Genomic DNA, 19,696 nt, shown 5'->3' on the forward strand with positions numbered 1-19,696 from the left:
CTTGTTCAAATCAAAAGAGCCTTTACTGCTAAAATAATAGTTTATTTACAATTTATTATGAGAAAAAATTACTATTTTTATATATTTTTTTCTTTCTGTTCCATTCAAATATTAAAAGCTATTTCTAAACATCTTTACTATTTACAAATAGCTTTAAAATTTCTATAATCATATAACAATCAATACGCCCCGATTCTTTTAGCTTTATAGATGCACTTGTGAATTTTAAATTCAAAATTTGTAATGTCATAAGACAACGTCGAAGCGTCACTTAGCTTAAACTAAACACACAGCAGACGCGAACCATTCTCACGAGACAAAATTTAAACCATCACTTGAATCACAGTCAAACCTGATTTATAAAAAAACAATAACTTACTATACAAAAGGAAATACCACTCGAATAATTTTGCAAACTATGTTTCAATCTAAGTGGTACGCGTCTTCATCAAGCAGTCATCTCACGCCTTCTCCTAATAAAAGATCTGGCTCTTCCTCCAATATAAGATTTTGGTTGTTGCTGTTTTCTTCGTTACCAGCATCCGAATTATCTTTATTGATGTCACTGTCTATCTTGTAGAGTATGTCATGACACAATGGACATCTATCTTGGACGTAAAGCCACTTCCTAAGACATACGCCGTGGAAGTAGTGATTACATCTAGTGATTTTTGCCGAGTGCATTTCTTGGTAACAAATAGCACACACGTCGTCCAATCGGCTGAGTTGATCAGGCGAAGCTTCTCTTAGAGAATTGATCTTATTAACAGCAGTCCGTCGTTTCATGAACACTGACCAACCAGCCCTCGCTTCACACCAAATGTTGAAGTACGCGTGAATGCACATCATGACTGCTCTGATAGCGCCACCAGACTCGAATAACAGAATCCAAGCTCCGTTGAAGAATAAGAATATTCCGAAACAGAATTCTATCGTGTTGCCAAAGGCTCGTATGTAGTACACATAGTCGTCGAGTTGTTCCCAGAAGGTACTTCTGTATGCGTCAACGAGGAATAGAGAGTAAATCATGAGGCTAACAATAACTTTGACAATCACTTCTATGCTGAAGGCGCTAACAGCTAGCAGCCATGTCGATATTGTGTGTTGAGACCAAAGATAGACTAGCAAAGATATTGGGAATATTATAAGGAAAGCGCAGACTCCTAGCGCACGTACGTGTCTGTGAGTGCTTGGGTTATGTGATGCACTGAGTGACATTAACATAGGGTTAACTATATTGTGGAGGAAATGCAGTAAAGCAGTGAATAACAAACAGAAGTTTCTGCAGAGTCGTACGAATCTCTTCTCTGGGTTTAGCGAAGTCAATCCAGTCTGCAACGCCAATATGTAGAAGAGAATAGCAGACACGGTCCCGATACTTTTGTCTTCCTCCTCGTCTGTCAGTAGGATCCATTGGAAGAAGTTGCCTATGTAATGACAGAAGAATGAGATCACGGAGGTCATCCCAAGTACGGCTGTGATCGTTTCGCACCCGGTAACGAGTAAGGATTTTGCCATTGAAGCGAGTGACTGAACAGCTAATAGTGTGGAAACTCTTATTCCTTCTTCATTTTCGTCTTCGTAATTATCCATAAGTAGCAGTATAGCGTGTTCAGCCACGCGCATCACCCAAAAAACTCTAAGAACGCACGGCACGTTCAGTCTCATCCATTCCATTTCGACTAGCGCTGATAATCCGTAGTTGCTAACGAAAAGTCTTCCTTGCTGGTAGCCAGCGTAAATAACCTGTATGACATTGTACGATGATGACCAAAGAACATACTTGACGAGGAATAATGGCAGCAAAGCTGAGAATACTGGCGAATGGTGCAGTAAATTTGGTGGTACTGGCAACATAGCTAAAAATGAGGGTGCCATGAAGCTGATCGGTAATAACTTTTGTATTGTCGGCAGTCTTGGTCCTAGATGAATATTTCTGAATAAGAGAGCTAATATGAATTGAATGGCGAAGTTTTGTATGACTAAGATGCCTGGGCCATCGAGATCAAGTAGGTTTTTCAGGTTGAGGTTGAGCATGTCTTCTAATATGCTCGGTGAAGGGTGTGTGGTCGCTGTAAGGGTTAAGGCTTGAATCTGCTTGATGGCGGAGACGTTGGTCCAGTAGGAGACGAAGACGATGCCGACGGACATCAGGTAGAGATACACGATGATCAGGTGCTTCGTGTAGAGCACGAATATGCAGAGCGCTGACAGGCATCCTGGAATAGAAAAAGAAAAATGATTAAGAATTAAAGAATCATACAAGTAAGGATAACCGCCGAGAGAAATATTTTCATAAATACTTAAATAATATTGATAATGATAGATTTGATTTTAACTTTAGTCGTTATGGTAAACCGTAAAGGACCAATTCTGTCTATTGTTTAAAAAACCCGATGACTATAAATAGACTGACGTCAGTAAAACTTTATAAAATTGTTTTACTTGTTTTATGGATAATTAGATAGTAAGAATCTAGCATTTAATTTCTAAATGTTACAATTAAAACCGTTTGATCGAATAGTTTGTTAACATTCATATCATGCAAATGAGACAACACACGAAAGTTCAAATTCCATTCTATAATTTTTTTGTTTGACAATTATTTTTTTGAAGTCAACACGAACGTTGACAGGGTTATAGAACGGAGAATATGATGTACTATCATGAATCATAATATACAATCTTCATACTCCAGGTCCTGTTTGCATCCTCTCTTGAGATAAGCCCAGATTCCGCCATTGACCAAGCCTTGGGATAAGAAGTTTTTACGCGTAGCGACTCATGTCTGACCTCGCAAATCTTCATAGGGAAACCTAACCCTTATTTAATCATGGTAAAAGCAGAATATGTCTTTTCCTTTTTAAAACATCTATGGAAAGAGTTGGAGTCATCCTATTCTACAGCGCCGAGAACCACACGGCAATTATCTACTGCAACATGGATAAATAAAACATCTGTAATTAGCAAAAACATGTGATTATCCAGTTTTTGTAGGTCAGATGAAACGTTAATAATACCTACGTCACCGATCATGACATGTACCGTAACGATCGACAGAGCATCATTTTTTTCTCAGCGAATTCGAACCCGTGACCTCTATTCGGATACAACCGGTATTGGCTGTTTCGTCTATGGAGCATTGTCCTTTTGTATTTGTTGTAGTAGCTACCTTATAATTGGTGTTATTTTTGCAATTCTTTCTCTCAGTATTTTGACCTATACTATACTAGTAATTGCGTCTTTTCCTCTGGGCAGACGAGTATTATCAGTTATGGTAAACGTCTTAACTAATCCAACGTTGTGGTTGTAGCCACAGCCTGGAAGAACATCCTCATTTCTCTGGAGAAATGAGGATGTACAGCAAGACATCCGACAAGAGTTCTAGTTACATCCTCATGTCTATGAAGACATGAGGATGTAACTAGAACTAATATCGGGAGGACGATGAATTCAAAAATTCAAATTCAATTCAAAATTCAAAATTTTTATTCATTATTATAGGATACTTCATATCGAGGATCTTCATGCCGTGTGGTTCCCGGCACTATTACAAAAAAGAATAGGACCACTCCATCTCTTTCCCATGGATGTCGTAAAAGGCGACTAAGGGATAGGCTTATAAACTTAGGATTCCTCTTTTAGGCGATGGGCTAGCAACCTGTCACTATTTGAATCTCGGTTCTATCATTAAGCCAAATAGCTGAACGTGGCCATTCAGTCTTTTCAAGACTGTTGGCTCTGTCTACCCCGCAAGGGATATAGACGTGATCATATGTATGTATGTATGTACTTCATATCGATTAATAATTGTAAAAACGTATGGTTTAACAACATTGGTTGACGTCAAATAAATTACTTAAAACTATGTTTACTGCCGCTTCCAAGGCGTCAGTGCAGAAGACTGCAGCATTTTCTTCAACAACGTCAACTTCACAATATCAATTAAACTTAGTATAGAATGTGGACGAGAGAATACATTGTTATCTATATATATAAAACTCTTCCGTTACTGAGTGACTGACTGACAGACAACGCACAGTCGAAACTACTGGTCGTAGACAGCTGAAATTTGGAATGTAGGTTCCTTGGGATATGTAGGGGAGCACTTAGAAAGGATTTTTGGAAATTCAACCCCCAAGGGGGGGAAAAGGGGTAAAAACGTTTCTATGAAAAATCTTATTCCTTGGGTTTATAAACTTGAAACTTGGCATGAACACGTACATAGGCAAGTAAATATGTTTGACATTATAAGTTTTTTCAAACTACCCTCCAATCGTGATTTAGGGGGTGCGATTGGGTGACTGATTTATTAACGCACAGCCGAAACCGCTCGGTATAGGAGTCTGAGATTTTGAACAGAGGTTCCTTTAGTAACATAAGTGAGCACTAAGAAGGGATTTTTGAAATGTCAACCCCCAAGGGGGGGAAACGGGATAAACTGAGCCGGGGCTGCGGGAAAGTTCTAACGAGATACCGTGGCCCCGGAACGCAAAGGGCAACTGAAGGAACGAGGTGGGTTTTAGTCAGTAAAAGTCTGACACTCCCTTCCGTTCCACCCAGAGCGGGAGAGGTAATTTGATGATTTCCCATCCTTAAAAAAAAAGACTTTGTATGACAACTTTCAGTCGTCTCTTTAACATACATAATAACATACATAATTATGTACATACATGCATAACATTAATAACATCACGCCTTTAAATCCCTATTTTGTGTTAACACTACCCATACAAACAGCTAAAAGGAAACAAGTGAAGAGACGAAATTTGTCCGCATCCATTTTCACCTAAATTCTTAACGTTAATGAGATTTACTTTTTATTATCAGGTCAACCTAATAGCCTCACATGTACGTATAACTTCGTAAGAATTTTCTTTCAACTCCTAACCGTTGAGGAGTTGTACCTTCCATCATCAGCTCATTCACATGGGATGATGACTATCAGACGCAAATACTTAAACAGATCTATGAAATTGTCAAAAACGTAATTGCCTGTAAATTTGAGGTTTGCCCTTGAGTTCCCTGGAATACCATCATCAGATCCTGACTAGGTAACAACGGGACCAACTTGAAAGTATACTCTACCGAACAAAAAAAGAATCACGTAAATACTACATATAATAAAACGGTAAAAATATTTTGTCTGTACATTTAATATTTTGACTGAAACGGATAGAGATTTTTTTTTTGCTATTTTTGTCTGTCTGTCTGTATCTGACTGTATGATTAAGATTCAACTCGAACTTTACGCGGACGAAGTCGCGGGCAACAGCTAGTATGTAATAATATAGTCAGGATTCCACTCGCTCGCATTGAAAACAAACAATTTTCTCTTTATAAAATGATATTAGTTTATACTATACATACATACATATATAATCTCATCTTAATTGGGTAGACAGAGTCAACAGCCTCAAAAAGACTGCAAGGACACGTTCGGCTAAATGGCTTAATGATGGTATTGAGATTCAAATAGTATCAGGTCGCTAGCCCAAAGCCTTAAAGAAGAATCACAAGTTTATTTCGTGTGTTATTGACGCTTCTGTACACTTTTTATTGTATAACGGGGATTTCCGAATAAATGTCTGCATACGATTTAATGATAAGCAAATTCGTATGAGATTGACTTTGTATAACATTAATAGATTAGAATAGATTTATTTTCAAAATTGGATACAACGTATCACTTATTGACGTCACATCACTTTAATCAAATTATATATACTATCGCCTTCAAAGCTGTTGGCGCATGGGTCTTGAAATGAATGATTCCTTTGGTTCAAATGCCTGTGTAATTCCGTTTATTTCTTTTGATGACAATATTTTTGCGAAATGAGGTTATGGCGAGCACAAGATCTAGCGTGATTTTTTGTGAATTAAGGAAACGGATATAAATGCAATAGACAACCGCCGCCGCGTTGTCGTTCAGAAACTAATTTTACAAAGTTAAACATTGTCTATGAAATGGTGTAAAAATATTAAATTAATATTCTTTATTTATGTATATATGCTCCAACATGCCCCCGGCCTTGGAAGCTCGTGCTTTCAATGTGTTCTCTGCTACTCGAGCAAAGGACATATCTTGCTGTACGATCGTTTGACAATGCCCGTCGAAGTCCGTATGTCTGCCACTCTTGCAACGCCATCCTTTCCTGGGAAGATGTCGATGATTCGTCCAAGATGCCACTTCAAAGGCGGCAAATTATCATCCTTGATAACGACGAGCATTCCGGGCTTCAACGGAGTATCATCCTTTGTTCTCTTGGTCCTTGCTTGTAGTTCAGAAACATATTCTTTAGCCCATCTGGACCAGAAATGCTGGCGAATCTGTTCCACACGTTGATAGCGAGTAAGACGATTCGTCGAAATTTCAGTCACGTCTTCACAAGCAGGCGCAGTAAGTGGACGGCCAAGCAAAAAGTGAGCTGGGCTCAAAGGAGTGAAGTCTTGCGGATCTGTGGACATAGGACTAAGGGGACGGGAATTCAAAACGGCTTCAATCTGAACCAAAACCGTGCTAAACTCCTCAAAGGTTAAGTGTGCATTTCCTACGACACGTCGTAAATGATACTTACAGGATTTCACTCCAGCCTCCCACAAACCACCAAAATTAGGAGAATATGGAGGAAGAAAAGTAAACTTGATATTTTGACTTATTGCGTAATCTATTATCTCCGATGAGCAATTATTTATAAACTTTTTAAATTCATTCATAAGCCCAACAAAATTTCTACCGTTGTCGGAGAATATTTCTAAAGGTTTGCCACGTCTGGATATAAATCTTTTTAATGCAAGTAAATACCCTTCAGTGGACAAGTCACTGACTAGCTCCAAGTGAATGGCACGAGTCACGAAACAAATAAAAATACAAATATAACATTTTGTAGTCCTCGAACCTTTACCCCTACGATTTAGCATGAGCATTGGCCCGGCGTAATCGACACCACAACGCATAAAAGGAAAAGTAGCGTCCAAACGTTCCATTGGTAAATTCCCCATTAAAGGAGTTGGAGTTTTTCCCCTTAACCGCTTGCAAACAATACAATTATGTACCACTTTCCTAGCAAGATTCCTACCACTAATAGGCCACCAGGTCTCTCGCAAATTGTATAAAAGCGCTTGTGGAGCTGCATGTAACAAACGGGTGTGCTCATACCGAAATAGCAAAGTAGCAAAAGGATGGCTACCAGATATGAGTATTGGATGTTTTTTATCCAACGAGAAAATTTGTGAATTGGAAATACGACCACCTACACGTATTAATTTATTGTGATCAATAAATAAACTTAGCTTTGCTAAATTGTGTTTATGTCCTAAACAATTATTTTTAGTAAGCGACATGTATTCAACTGGAAAAGATTCCAATTGAGACAGCCTAGCTAAAGTTATATCAGACTCTCTCAATTCATCGACACATAGGACGCCTGATCGCGGGTTATTAGTATTGCGTGAATTATAAATAAACCGATTTACGTATGCGACAGCGCGTCTCATGCGATTAAATTGAGAAAATCTATAGAAGGGAAACAAGGAAGACTCGGAAACTTTATCAGGCACAGCAGAAAGCGTCACGCCCGATTTTAACTCTGGTAACTCATCAGGCAAACCATTTATAAATGAAGGCACCAGATCGCATCTAAAATCGGGCTGGCGAAGATAGGCCGGGCCTTCCCACCATAACGTAGAAGTTGAGAGATCTTCTAGCGACATACCGCGGGACACTAAATCAGCTGGATTATTTTTTCCACTTACATGACGCCAAGGAAGTTCCCTCGTCAACTCATGTATTTCTGATGTCCTATTTTGTACAAAAGTTTTTTGTAAGTTAGGTGGCATGTGTAACCAGCCTAGTACAATTGTTGAGTCAGTCCAAAACATAATATTTTTAAATTGTAAATGAAGTGCCTTATTCACTTTGTCGTATAGCCTTGCACCTAATAAAGCTCCGCATAATTCTAGCCGCGGAATACTAACGGGCTTCAAAGGAGCAACCTTGCTTTTTGAGCACAACAGTCTCACCAATGAATTATTGTCACTGCTGACTGAGCGTACGTAAATACAAGCGCCGTACGCTACTTGCGATGCATCGGTAAAAATGTGTAACTCCGAATGTGTAGCAGTAGTGTTAATAACATGACGAGGCACACGAATGGTGTTAAGTTCCGATAGGGCGTTCGCAAACTTAGTCCATGTAAGTAGAACATCGCTTGGCACCACATCGTCCCAACCTAATTGCAATAACCAAAGTCGCTGTAATAATATTTTCACTATTATTATAATTGGACTAACTAAACCAAGGGGGTCAAAAATTTGAGATATGTGTGATAAAATACTACGTTTTGTTATCTTGTTAGTGTCACTCTTAAATTGCGTATTAAAATAAAATTCATCACTAGTGTTGTACCATCCTAAACCCAAAGTCTTGCACTGAACAGTATCACCTAATGTTAACTCCTTACCTGCGCTGAACGGACCTGATGACTGATCACATTGAAAGTTAAATGTCCATTTTCTCAATGGAAAACAACCGGATTGTAAACACTTTGAAGTCTTGTTACAAAATGATAATAATTCATGTTTATCATCCCAACCTGTGATCATATCATCAACGTAAAAGTCCTCAGAGATGATTCTCTTTACATCAGGGTCAGTACACTCAAGTGCCAGCTGTTTGAGGCATCTAACAGCAAGATAGGGTGACGCTGCCATGCCGTAGGTCACGGTGTTGAGCTGGTACATACTTAAAGGCTCAGAAGGATTATCCCGCCAGACAATCAGTTGCATGTCGCGTTGTGACTCATGTAATAGGCACTGCCTGTACATTTTTTGTATGTCTGCACACGCAGTAAACCTATATCGTCTAAACCGCAATAAAATATCAAATAGTTCACTTTGTAGTGGCGGCCCGACAAGCTGAATGTCATTTAAGGATACTCCATTACTAGTAGCAGCACTTCCGTCAAAGACTACTCTCAATCGGGTTGAAGAGCTATGCTCCCGATATACACCATGGTGTGGTAAAAAATAATGTGGTGTTCCATATGAACTTACCTTTTTCATATGACCCAAATCAAGGTATTCATGTATGAAATCAGTGTATAATTTTTTATAAGTAATATTACGTTCGAGGCGTCTTTCTAAAACTAAAAAACGAATTTTAGCCTGAGTGTACGACTCGCCAAGGCTAGCTGGTGACTTCTGAAGCGGCAGATGTACGCAGAACCTTCCATCACTTGTGCGCGTTGTAGTGTTAATAAAATGTTCTTCGCAAGCACGCTCGTCGTCCGTGTGTGTGAGACTAGCCTTAGGCAGTTCCTCTAGTTCCCAAAACTGCCGTAATTGTGTTTCAATAGCGTGCGAAAAATTACATTGGAAAGACCTATCAATATTGTGCGTATTACTGTGTATAGGCCCTGAAATTATCCAACCTAATTTTGTGTTTTGTAAAACTGGGCCATTTGGTAACCTTATTTTACCTTCGCATAATAAATCCCAAAATATTTCTGCGCCAATCAAAATGTCAATATTGTGGGACTCGTAAAATAATGGATCGGCTAGCTGTATATGTTCAGGGATGAATAGTTCGTTTTGATCATATGCAACCGCCGGCAATGTACATGAAATGTAAGGCAACACAAAACATTTTAAACTCGTAGAATAGGCACCGGTGCGCGATCTTATTTTAACATCACAGATCTGTGTTGAGTTTGTAACCGAGTTACCTATTCCTCGTATTTCACAAGTGGACTGTATTAAAGTAACATTAAGTTTTGTACATAAATCCTTAGACAAAAAACAAAGTTGACTTCCTGAATCGAGAAGACAGCGTGCAATATGATAATTATTGTGATTATCCGCTATTTCAATCATAGCAGTCGATAATAAAACAGAATTTATACTTTTAACTGATTGATTATTGAACGTATAGCGAGTGTTATCTATGTGCGGCTTGTTTACCTGTGCCGTGCTAGACCGATGCATGGGGACGTCGACCGCGGGGACCGCGGGGGTCGCGGGCGCGGTCGGTACATCTCTCGGCTCACGATTATTGCAATTTGAATGAAGCGTCATTACTTGAGCGTCATTAGACGTGTCACTATGAATTAGCGTATTATGTTTTCTATTACATTTTCGACACGGACCAAACTTACATGTTTCTAACGTATGTCCAGAGCGTAAACAGTTCTCACACAACTTGTTGGTAGCTATAAAGTGTAGTTTAGTGTCTATATTAGCATCCAAAAACTTTGGACAGGAATACAGTGCATGATCATTGTAACACATTAAACATGGCTTCTTATAGGTAGTGCGACTTTGTTGTGACTTGGTGGAGACATTGCATTGAGCCTTATGTGTAGTTTGTTTTTTGGAATCAAGATTAATCTTACTATGAGAGGCTTGCAATGTTTCCAACATCTCAGCACGGTCCCTGAGAAAGGTGAGTAGATCATCCACCTTTAGTGATGATTTAGTTTCATTGTGTTTACGAATAGTACACTTATATTGCTCCCACTCGCGTTCAGTAGTTTCATCTAATTTAGAAGTGACTATGAATATGACCAGTGTATCCCAGTGCTCAGTGGGTTCACCAAGCATTTTTAAAGCTCTTAAATTCTTAAGTATTGTATCAATTAGGCGCCTGAGCATGTGGTACGACTCCTTAGTTAATTTCTGAATGGTAAATAAGGCCTTAACATGGTTGTGTATTAACATACTGCTATTATTGTATCTATTGAGAAGTAATTCCCATGCTATAGTATAATTGCTGGCTGAGAACTCCACAGAATCTATAACCAACTCCGCACTGCCCTTTAATGAGGATTTTAGGTAATGAAATTTTTGAATATCGCTAATTTCATTAGAATTATGAACTAAAGACATAAATGTATCTCGAAACTCGAGCCAATGCTCATATGAACCATCGAATGTAGGCATAGATATGACAGGTAATTTAATTGATTTTATTTTACTATGACACACACTGGAGCCATCAGAGACTTCGGCTCGGTTAAGTAAGTATTCAGCTCGTGACAAGGCACTATAATAGCTATCCTCAAATAAATCTCGTTGATTTAATTGGCAATCTAAATCAGAGTCTATCACTATCTTCTCAATCATTGTTTGAATATTATTAAATTCAGTAAGTAAGCTGGCTGCGCCTTGCATACGCAGTTTTAAATCAATGCATTTTTGACTATTTAATTGATCTCGAGTTATGCTATTAATAAAGGTTGTTAGTCTTGTGAGGCGACCTTTGATTATGCCTCTGCCTTTTACTAAATCAGTCAACTTCTCACTATCTTTGTCACAGAAGGCGGTAGGGGGCCTACTGTACGGAGACCTATCGCGAGATTTAGGCTTAGCTTCATCATTAACTAGGCTCATTTTGGTTGTTTGTGAAAGGACTTACGGTTTGTGAATATTCCTGTTCGTACTGTGGCGTCAGCCGATGCTAGCAACGGCACAAAGCTGACTATAGCGATGCACAAGAACGAATGTATGCAGCAGTTCCTCCGACGTCTTAACCTCGCTGGTTCTATGTCTTCATGCGGCGACGAAGGTCCACAACGTATGTTGGCGCATGGGTCTTGAAATGAATGATTCCTTTGGTTCAAATGCCTGTGTAATTCCGTTTATTTCTTTTGATGACAATATTTTTGCGAAATGAGGTTATGGCGAGCACAAGATCTAGCGTGATTTTTTGTGAATTAAGGAAACGGATATAAATGCAATAGACAACCGCCGCCGCGTTGTCGTTCAGAAACTAATTTTACAAAGTTAAACATTGTCTATGAAATGGTGTAAAAATATTAAATTAATATTCTTTATTTATGTATATATGCTCCAACAAAGCGAATGTGTAGAAGAAGCAGCGGAACAGACTAAACTGCAGCATTTATCACATTTGCATAAAATTAATATTTTCAATACTGTTATGTGTCCTATTGCTTTAAGCCTTATAACTGCTTATTTACATTATTTTTGAGACTGGGTCTATGTCTTATCTCTCTTTGATTGTATGTATGTATGTTCTTTTGTAAACTGACTACAAGCTTTTGTCAGCAGCTTCGTCCTGTATTTTTGTATTGCGTTACAATAACAAAATAGTATACTTTTTCGAAATTAGTTCACGTTACGTAAGATTAGTTTGAAGAATGTAAATTATATTTGGCCTTCAAACTGAAATCTTAAAAAGTCATGAAAGGGGAAAGTTACTTCATTTTAAATTAAACCAAATTTTGTGGGATGTGTGACGTTTCGTCACACATCCCACAAAATTTGGTTTAATGGTTTGAAGAAAATAAAAATTACATACATACATATAGTCATGTCTAAATCCCTTGCGGGCTAGACAGAACAAACAAAAGGCCACTGAAAAAAATCATATTTTTTATTATTGCATAATAAATTGTGACTGTGATTTAAATCATACAGACATGACATCAAGATAAACATAAGGCTGATTTTTTCATGATTGTATCTTATATTTTGGCATCCTTTTAACAAGGCTAATAAACTTGGGATTATCATTTTAAGCGATGGTTTAGTAACCTGTCAATATTTGAATATCAATTCCATCATCAAGCTTTACAGTTAAAAGTTAACGTAGAAAAAATCATTTGCAGACGTTTTAGTCTTTGCGAGGCTGTTCTGTCTACCCCGTGATTATGTGTATGAACCATTTATGAACTAAATAAAAAATGTAAGCAAAAAAATAAATAATCAAAATCGGTTCATAAAAGACGAAGTTATCCGCGGACATACATTAAAAAAAATATACGGTCGAATTGAGAAACCTCCTTTTATATTGAAGTCGGTTAACAAAATAAAATTGTCATTTAGGAGCATTTTCCCGTGTTATTTCCATTCGCGATTCTTTTTCTTTATCGAAATAATGAATCACTTGATAATCCTCGATATGATAGTGACAAGTGTACAGTCAACCGCATATAAAGTTACTCAGCATGGAACTCTATGATGCGGTAATAATATAGGCGACTACGCAGTAATTTTGGGTAGGTTAATATGCTGCTGTCTGTACACGTTGTTTATTAAATAAAATTGAGAAATTAGTTTTAATTCAGTAGATATAGAAAATCTATTTTTAAAATAATATCTTTGCAGTTAACTTAATTAAAAGTTACAATTTGTAAATTTAATTTTAGTTTGAAACAATTTTCATTTATCTTGTTTAGTTTTCAATCATTAGGTTTATTTATTTGGTCTACCATTGTATGCTACATTGATATATGATATACAACTTAATACAAAAACATAATGTTAATTTAATTGCTAAATGTGCAAACCATTGAAGTTCTTTATTTTTATGGTTATTATTATTTTAACGTTAATAAATAATATACATTCATAAAAAAAATTTTTAATCCCTTACTTACTCCTCACATTTTAACCGACTTTAAAAGAAAAGTTTGTCCTGCTAAATTTGGCCGTATATGGTAGATATACGCTTTTTGTTATTATAAAAAAGATAATTAGAAATATAACCCTGTGTACATATGTAAATCACCATAGACAGACAGATGTGATTATCAAACCTAACGCGCAAGAAGTAGCGATAGCTATGATGAAAACAAAGATAGTTAAGAAATTATAAATAGCAAAAATATAAAGAAAACAAAAGGGTAAGTGCATAAAAAGGAAGAAAGGTTCAACGTTCCTTGCAACATTTCATTCAAGGCGATTAATTTAACTCCACAAAAAGTTAGAACACCTCTAATTATTAATACATCATACATATAATCACGTCAATATCCCTTGCGGGGTAGACAGAGCCAGAAGTCTTGACAGAAATTATTCCAAAAATAAAAACCCTATTTCTTCTTAAACTACCAACTAATGTCTTAAAAATTTACGAGACGTCTAGTTTTGTGGCTCGGCCAATCGAAACTTTCCCAAAAATAGCCTAAGTGAAGAAATTTCTTAATTGTTTCTTTAATAGAGAGTGCAACAATATCAATTTTTTTTTCAAATCAAAACGAACCGTAGCCAATAATGTGATTTTTGGAATTGTGTCTGTCTGTATGTTTGTACTCGCATCATGCGAAAACTATTGCTCTGATTTGAATAAGGTTTTCTCAGATGTGTTAGGCTTGGTTCGACTTAAAAACAGGTTTACAAATAGTTCAGCTAGTAGGTATGTATTGAAATTGTAAGTGAACTTTAACAACGAACGTCGGGGGACAACAGCTACTATTTTTTATTAATATTACAAATTAATATTATCTAATTCTACGTTTTTAATGGATCTTGGGAAATAGTCGCCTTGATATTAATGCAAGCGTGAATATTTAGTACAAACATTTTACGTTTTCAATGTCAAGCTACATAAGTACGACGGTGCCTAAACTGGAGGTCACAGCTCTCTGTGACCTCCACAATCCAGATCTAACCAAACAGAAGACGACTGAACTATGTAACTTGAGGCTGAGCCACATTGGTATATGCACTGGCCACATTGGAATGAGAATCTTTTAAATGAATCGGATGTTTCTGATTATAGAAAACAACAGTTTCGTGGCATACCGTGTGACGACTATAAATCATTACATACATACATACATAAAATCACGCCTCTTTCCCGGAGGGGTAGGCAGAGACTACCTCTTTCCACTTGTCACGATCTCTGCATACTTCCTTCGTTTCATCCACATGAATAAAAAAAAAATTCATTTTAACATAAATCATTATTTAGGTAAAAACTACTTAATGAACAAATAAATAGGTATTTAAAAAAATAACATTTACTAACAATTACTTTTGTGCTGTTTTGTATGTTGTACACTTGTGGTGCAATAAAGAGTTTATCTATCTGCCTAGTGGGACCATTAGACCATTGAAACATTATTGGTTAGTCTATGCGTCAATAATCACACATTATCTGTTGCCAGAATGATCTTTGGGAAAATAACGTCTAGAATCAAATGTAACAACTGAAAATATGAGCTTATTAGTCTGGTAAGTAAACCATAAATTTACAGACGCTTAAAAAATTTACTTTTAAGCAGATATGTGGATGACATAAGCCGGTGATTGAAGTTACAAGCGTAACGATGATTACCCTTTTCCGTTGCGGTGCAACAAGGTTACCTCCAGTCAGATGTAAGAAACATTCACGCGAACAATACATTTTACATACATATGATCACGTCTTTATCCCTTACGGGGTAGACAATGCCAACAGTCTTGAAAAGACTGATCCGGCCACGATCAGCTTTTTGGCTTAATGATAGAATTGAGATTCAAATAGTGACGGGTTGCTAGCCCATCGCCTAAAAGAAGAATCCCAAGTTTATAAGCCTATCCCTTAGTCACCTTTTACGACATCCATGGGAAAGAGATGGAGTGGTCCTATTCTTTTTTGTATTGTCATTTTAAGAGGAAGGGAACTGGATTTAAGAAGACTGATTCTGTTATCAGGGGTAACTTTAAAAACTTGGGAAAATAGGAAACATCTGAGCTTTCGTGCTCCATCTAAGATTTTGATGGTGATCAAGATTACCATCAGGCAGTTGAGGTCAAATGCTTTCAAATTCCCATTAAAAATCCTGCTTACTACATACTTATGCGGTCTCTAAACCTTAACCCTTTTCCCTAGCGATAGTCACTTAAAAGGCAACTAGTTATTACAATTTGGTGCACTAAATCCATTATTCAGTAAGTCATTCGGTGCGACAGCGTCAGTGAACTGGTGGTTAAGATGTACAATGCTTAAGCGAGAGGTAATAAGGTTCGTAGTCATCCCTAACGAGGGTACGGTCGGGAGGACACTATCCCACCACATTATGGCTCTACCTATCGTCGCCGAATCATGGGAAGAGTGCGCTGTTCTCGCGTTTATACTCTTAACAGCACACCCTTTCTTGACGCCCTTCAAAATCACTTATAGCATCCTTTTCGCTGTGTCAGGAGGATGCCGATGAAGGGTGATGCTGTCAGTGTAAGATATTTAAACCTTTAAAGCATTGGCAAAGTTTCACAAACATTCTGAGCGTGACCATGACATGCTGACCTATCGCATACCTTACAATAAGCTGACCATTCAAATTGTGACAAGTTATACTAACAACAGTCAATAGGTACGATGCGTTTGGCACTATCAACATACCTAATACTTAATCTAATATTTGTCTGTATGATTCCGATAAAAAATTTGCTCGCTTTAAAGTCATATTGGTCATGAATCATTTTGTTATTTTCATCAATTTAACGACAATAGTTGTTCAGTCCACTTTCTGTGGAGGAGCTCAGAGTGCGCATATGACCACGATCTTTAAATAGGCAAGTTAGATTTTCACACGAAGGAACTCCAGTCTGACCTCTGAAGCCTAGCAAACAACCCCAAAAACTTGAAATACATAATTAGTTGCGGGAAACGTTTATAAACTTGGCTTTTTGACACTATTTGAATTCCAATTCCATCATTGAGCCAAACAGCTGATCGTGGTCTTTCAGTCTTTTCGAAACTGCGTGTTGTCTCTGTAAGGGATATATACGTGATTGTAGGTACCTATATGTATTATTGCAACTGTCACATGTCCAGCTGGTCAGGTTCTCATGGCTTGACCTTTGACAACAAAGTGGACTGATTATCATATCAAGGTTACAATGTTATCGATACGGGAGGCGATTAATTGTAGAAAAACGTAATAATGTGTGACGTGGTGTTTTATACACGCGCCTATGGAAAGTTATGTTTTTTTAATAAATAAATTTGATTATCTGCAGCGCTGCACCGCGTGATACAAAAACCATTTATTTCCCGTTCTCGTGGGAATTTCAACATTTTAAGAGAGGTCTTCTCACACAAAGACCTTAACAGTATTTACTTGTTCTTTGAGTATTTAATTTTATTATGTAATTTTTATGAAAGGAAGATACACATTTTCGTTGCGCCCGCCTTCGGGGTCCAATCTAAACGACATTTTTCAACGGAAATACCTGTCAAATTAAATTAAACAGAAGAAGTCAATTTACAAAAGAAAAAAACTGTAGCGGTCATCATAGTTGGAGGGCTTTAGCTATATTTCAGTTTCAGAACTGAGGTTCACTGACCAAAGACCTTTAGTTTTGCACAGACTATAAATCCTATAAACATAACTCTTTGGTTGACTAAGTTGGGTAAATAATCAAGGCCTTAATCAACAAAACAGTCACCAACATTTTGATGACCCATGCTTAAGTGTGTATTCAAACAAATCTATTGACCTAGATGTTACTAGGACATTATTTTGCACTGCAGCATATTATTCAATAACATGACTAGAAGAAATTAATGCAGATCTTTTTATTTTCTATTCTAATTATAAGTTTGGATTATTCTGAAGTTGCCATTATTGAAAACAAATCTCAAGTGCAGTTTGTTACCACTTTTTTGCACTGACGTTTTGGAAGCCGCACCATACTTTGTCAAAAGTAATTTATTTTATTAAAAAGGCAACACAACAGATGCTTAGTAATTATATTACATGGTTTCAACATCAACCAATGTTGTGTAAATAAAATAAAATAAAAATCAAAACTTTAAAATTTTGGAGAATACTAAGGTGTGAATTCCACTTGACAAATATCAGATATCTTAAATGTACCACTAACAACAAGTATTTAACTCAAGTGAAAAAAAAATTAAGTAATTTAAAGCAGTCATTAAAAGCTATTTCACTTATTGGATTTAGTTATTCAATCACCTGGAAATTGGTCAAGTGAAACATGCGCCTACAATATTAAACATTTTTTTTTAATTGCGAATATACATAAAGAAGTTTTTATTTTATCACATCAGAAAAAAAATACATTCATTAGACAAATAAAAGTCCATAATATGTATAATTCTTATGACACAAAATTATTTATTGATTGTTTATGTTAGATTTACACAAGTCTTGAACACATTGTAGTGTTGCAATTAAATAAGAAATGATGTGTTACGATGACATGCTGTAAGAGTATTATCTATATAGATAAAGTCAACATTATTTAATTTAGATAAGGCAAAAGTAAAAAAAATCTATTTCAAATTATTTTAGGTAATACAAAAATGACCTTAAAAGATGACTTGTAATATGTGTAATATTCTTATCCCAAAAAATGCAAGTCACAGTTTTGTTTCATTAATAATTAAGTACATGACTGTAAAAATTGGTGTTTACGTTATTACTCATTAGTAGGTACTTTCAATATGATTCAAACCATTTTGAAAAATGGGTTTGTATGTGATCAACTATTCTAATTCTGATGTTGAGAGTTATGCTGAGAAGTGACTTTAATAATCTAAATTCCAAAACGCCTTGGAAGCGGCAGTAAACTTAGTTTTTAAGTTATTTATTTGACGTCAACCAATGTTGTTAAACCATACGTTTTGACGCGCAATATATAGTATCCTATAGTAATGAATAAAAATTTTGAACTTTGAAATTTGTATTTTTGAAATATCTCCCAATTGACAACATTCTTGTCAAACAACACAGATAGCTCCGGAATAGGTTGGTGACTTCTGTATTGTGATTCTAACTCAATTCCTATATTTATAGATAGATTAACTTTAATCATCATATGTATATGAATGAAGCAAAGGAAGTATGCAGAGATCGTGGCAAGTAAAAAGAGGTAGTCTCTGCCTACCCCTCCGGGAAAGAGGCGTGATTTTATGTATGTATCATATGTACTTAGCAAGATGTAACTTAATGAGAATGACAATTTCCCATCTTTACTTGACTTGAGATGGAATGAAGGACCTCAGGCTGGAAGGTAAGAAAGTTGCTGTAACACCACAAGAGATGGTACAAAAACAAAGTACCTATTGGTAGATTTATTTCTGTTCAAATGCTGTTACAATAACTAAACGATTGGTGTTATCGATCACAAATGGATTTCACACGAGATATTAACTACAGAGGGTACATCTTAATTTTTTTATCTGACATGAAGAAATAAAAATAATACTGGCTACAAGGTGTTGCATTAAATAAGTGTCCCACTCACCCAAACAGCAGACGAGGAACTTCAGCAATGTGAAGACGAAGGCATTGTAAAAATTGGCGTCATAGTAGCTGCCATCCGCGTCCAAAATATCGACGTGGTCGATAGTGACATTGCTCAGAACAGACACCTCCTCCCCGCTGGTCACTGGCAGGCCCAGGCTGATCTTCAAGAACTCATCCACCACAAATAACGGCGGCACCCGTAACAACACCTCGACCAGCGCCAGGGCTCTGGACCTTAACGACATAATTCATTTAGGCAGACCTTCTTTCAACACGGATAATTTCGATACATCAACCGAACTGGTGGACGGAAGCCGCGCACGTCGAGGCCCTTTTTCGATCAGTTTTGTATTTTTTTTAACAATTTGATATCACGTAATATTAAAACGAAAATAATGACTGAAATTTTTGCGACAATAAAAAGTGTTGACATTACAGTTTCGATGTTGCCAGATTGGAATTCCTTTTTTATTAATTGATCGATGTTGCCATTGGCATAAAAGAATTAACTTTTTTCTAAGCGCAAATGCAAAATTTATTGACAGCCAAGTTTAATTTAAAATGGCGACATCTGTTGGCAATGTTATTACATATTAAAATACATAGGTACACATAAATGTTGATGAATGTTCAATGAAAATGAGCCGAGCTGAGATCCAGCTGTACATATATTGTAATTTAAGTACTCTGTT

At 36.7% G+C, this 19,696-nt stretch overlaps 2 protein-coding genes across 2 annotated transcripts; both read right to left on the reverse strand.

The window, feature by feature from the left end:
* Positions 1-21: 21 nt before the first annotated feature.
* LOC106130765 (protein TRC8 homolog) lies at positions 22-19,467 on the reverse strand. The gene is made up of 2 exons (XM_013329687.2): positions 19,003-19,467; positions 22-2,219 (listed from the first exon to the last, which is right to left on the reverse strand). Exons 1-2 carry the CDS (start codon positions 19,247-19,249, stop codon positions 457-459), a joined length of 2,010 nt encoding a protein of 669 aa, XP_013185141.1. The 5' UTR covers positions 19,250-19,467; the 3' UTR covers positions 22-456.
* On the reverse strand, positions 5,962-11,504 carry LOC132903270 (uncharacterized). Its single transcript, XM_060951092.1, has one exon. The coding sequence runs from the start codon at positions 11,386-11,388 to the stop codon at positions 6,064-6,066; it is 5,325 nt and encodes a 1,774-aa protein (XP_060807075.1). The 5' UTR covers positions 11,389-11,504; the 3' UTR covers positions 5,962-6,063.
* Positions 19,468-19,696: the final 229 nt, after the last annotated feature.

Source organism: Amyelois transitella, chromosome 23, assembly GCF_032362555.1.
Source record: "Amyelois transitella isolate CPQ chromosome 23, ilAmyTran1.1, whole genome shotgun sequence".
NCBI lineage: Eukaryota > Metazoa > Arthropoda > Insecta > Lepidoptera > Pyralidae > Amyelois > Amyelois transitella.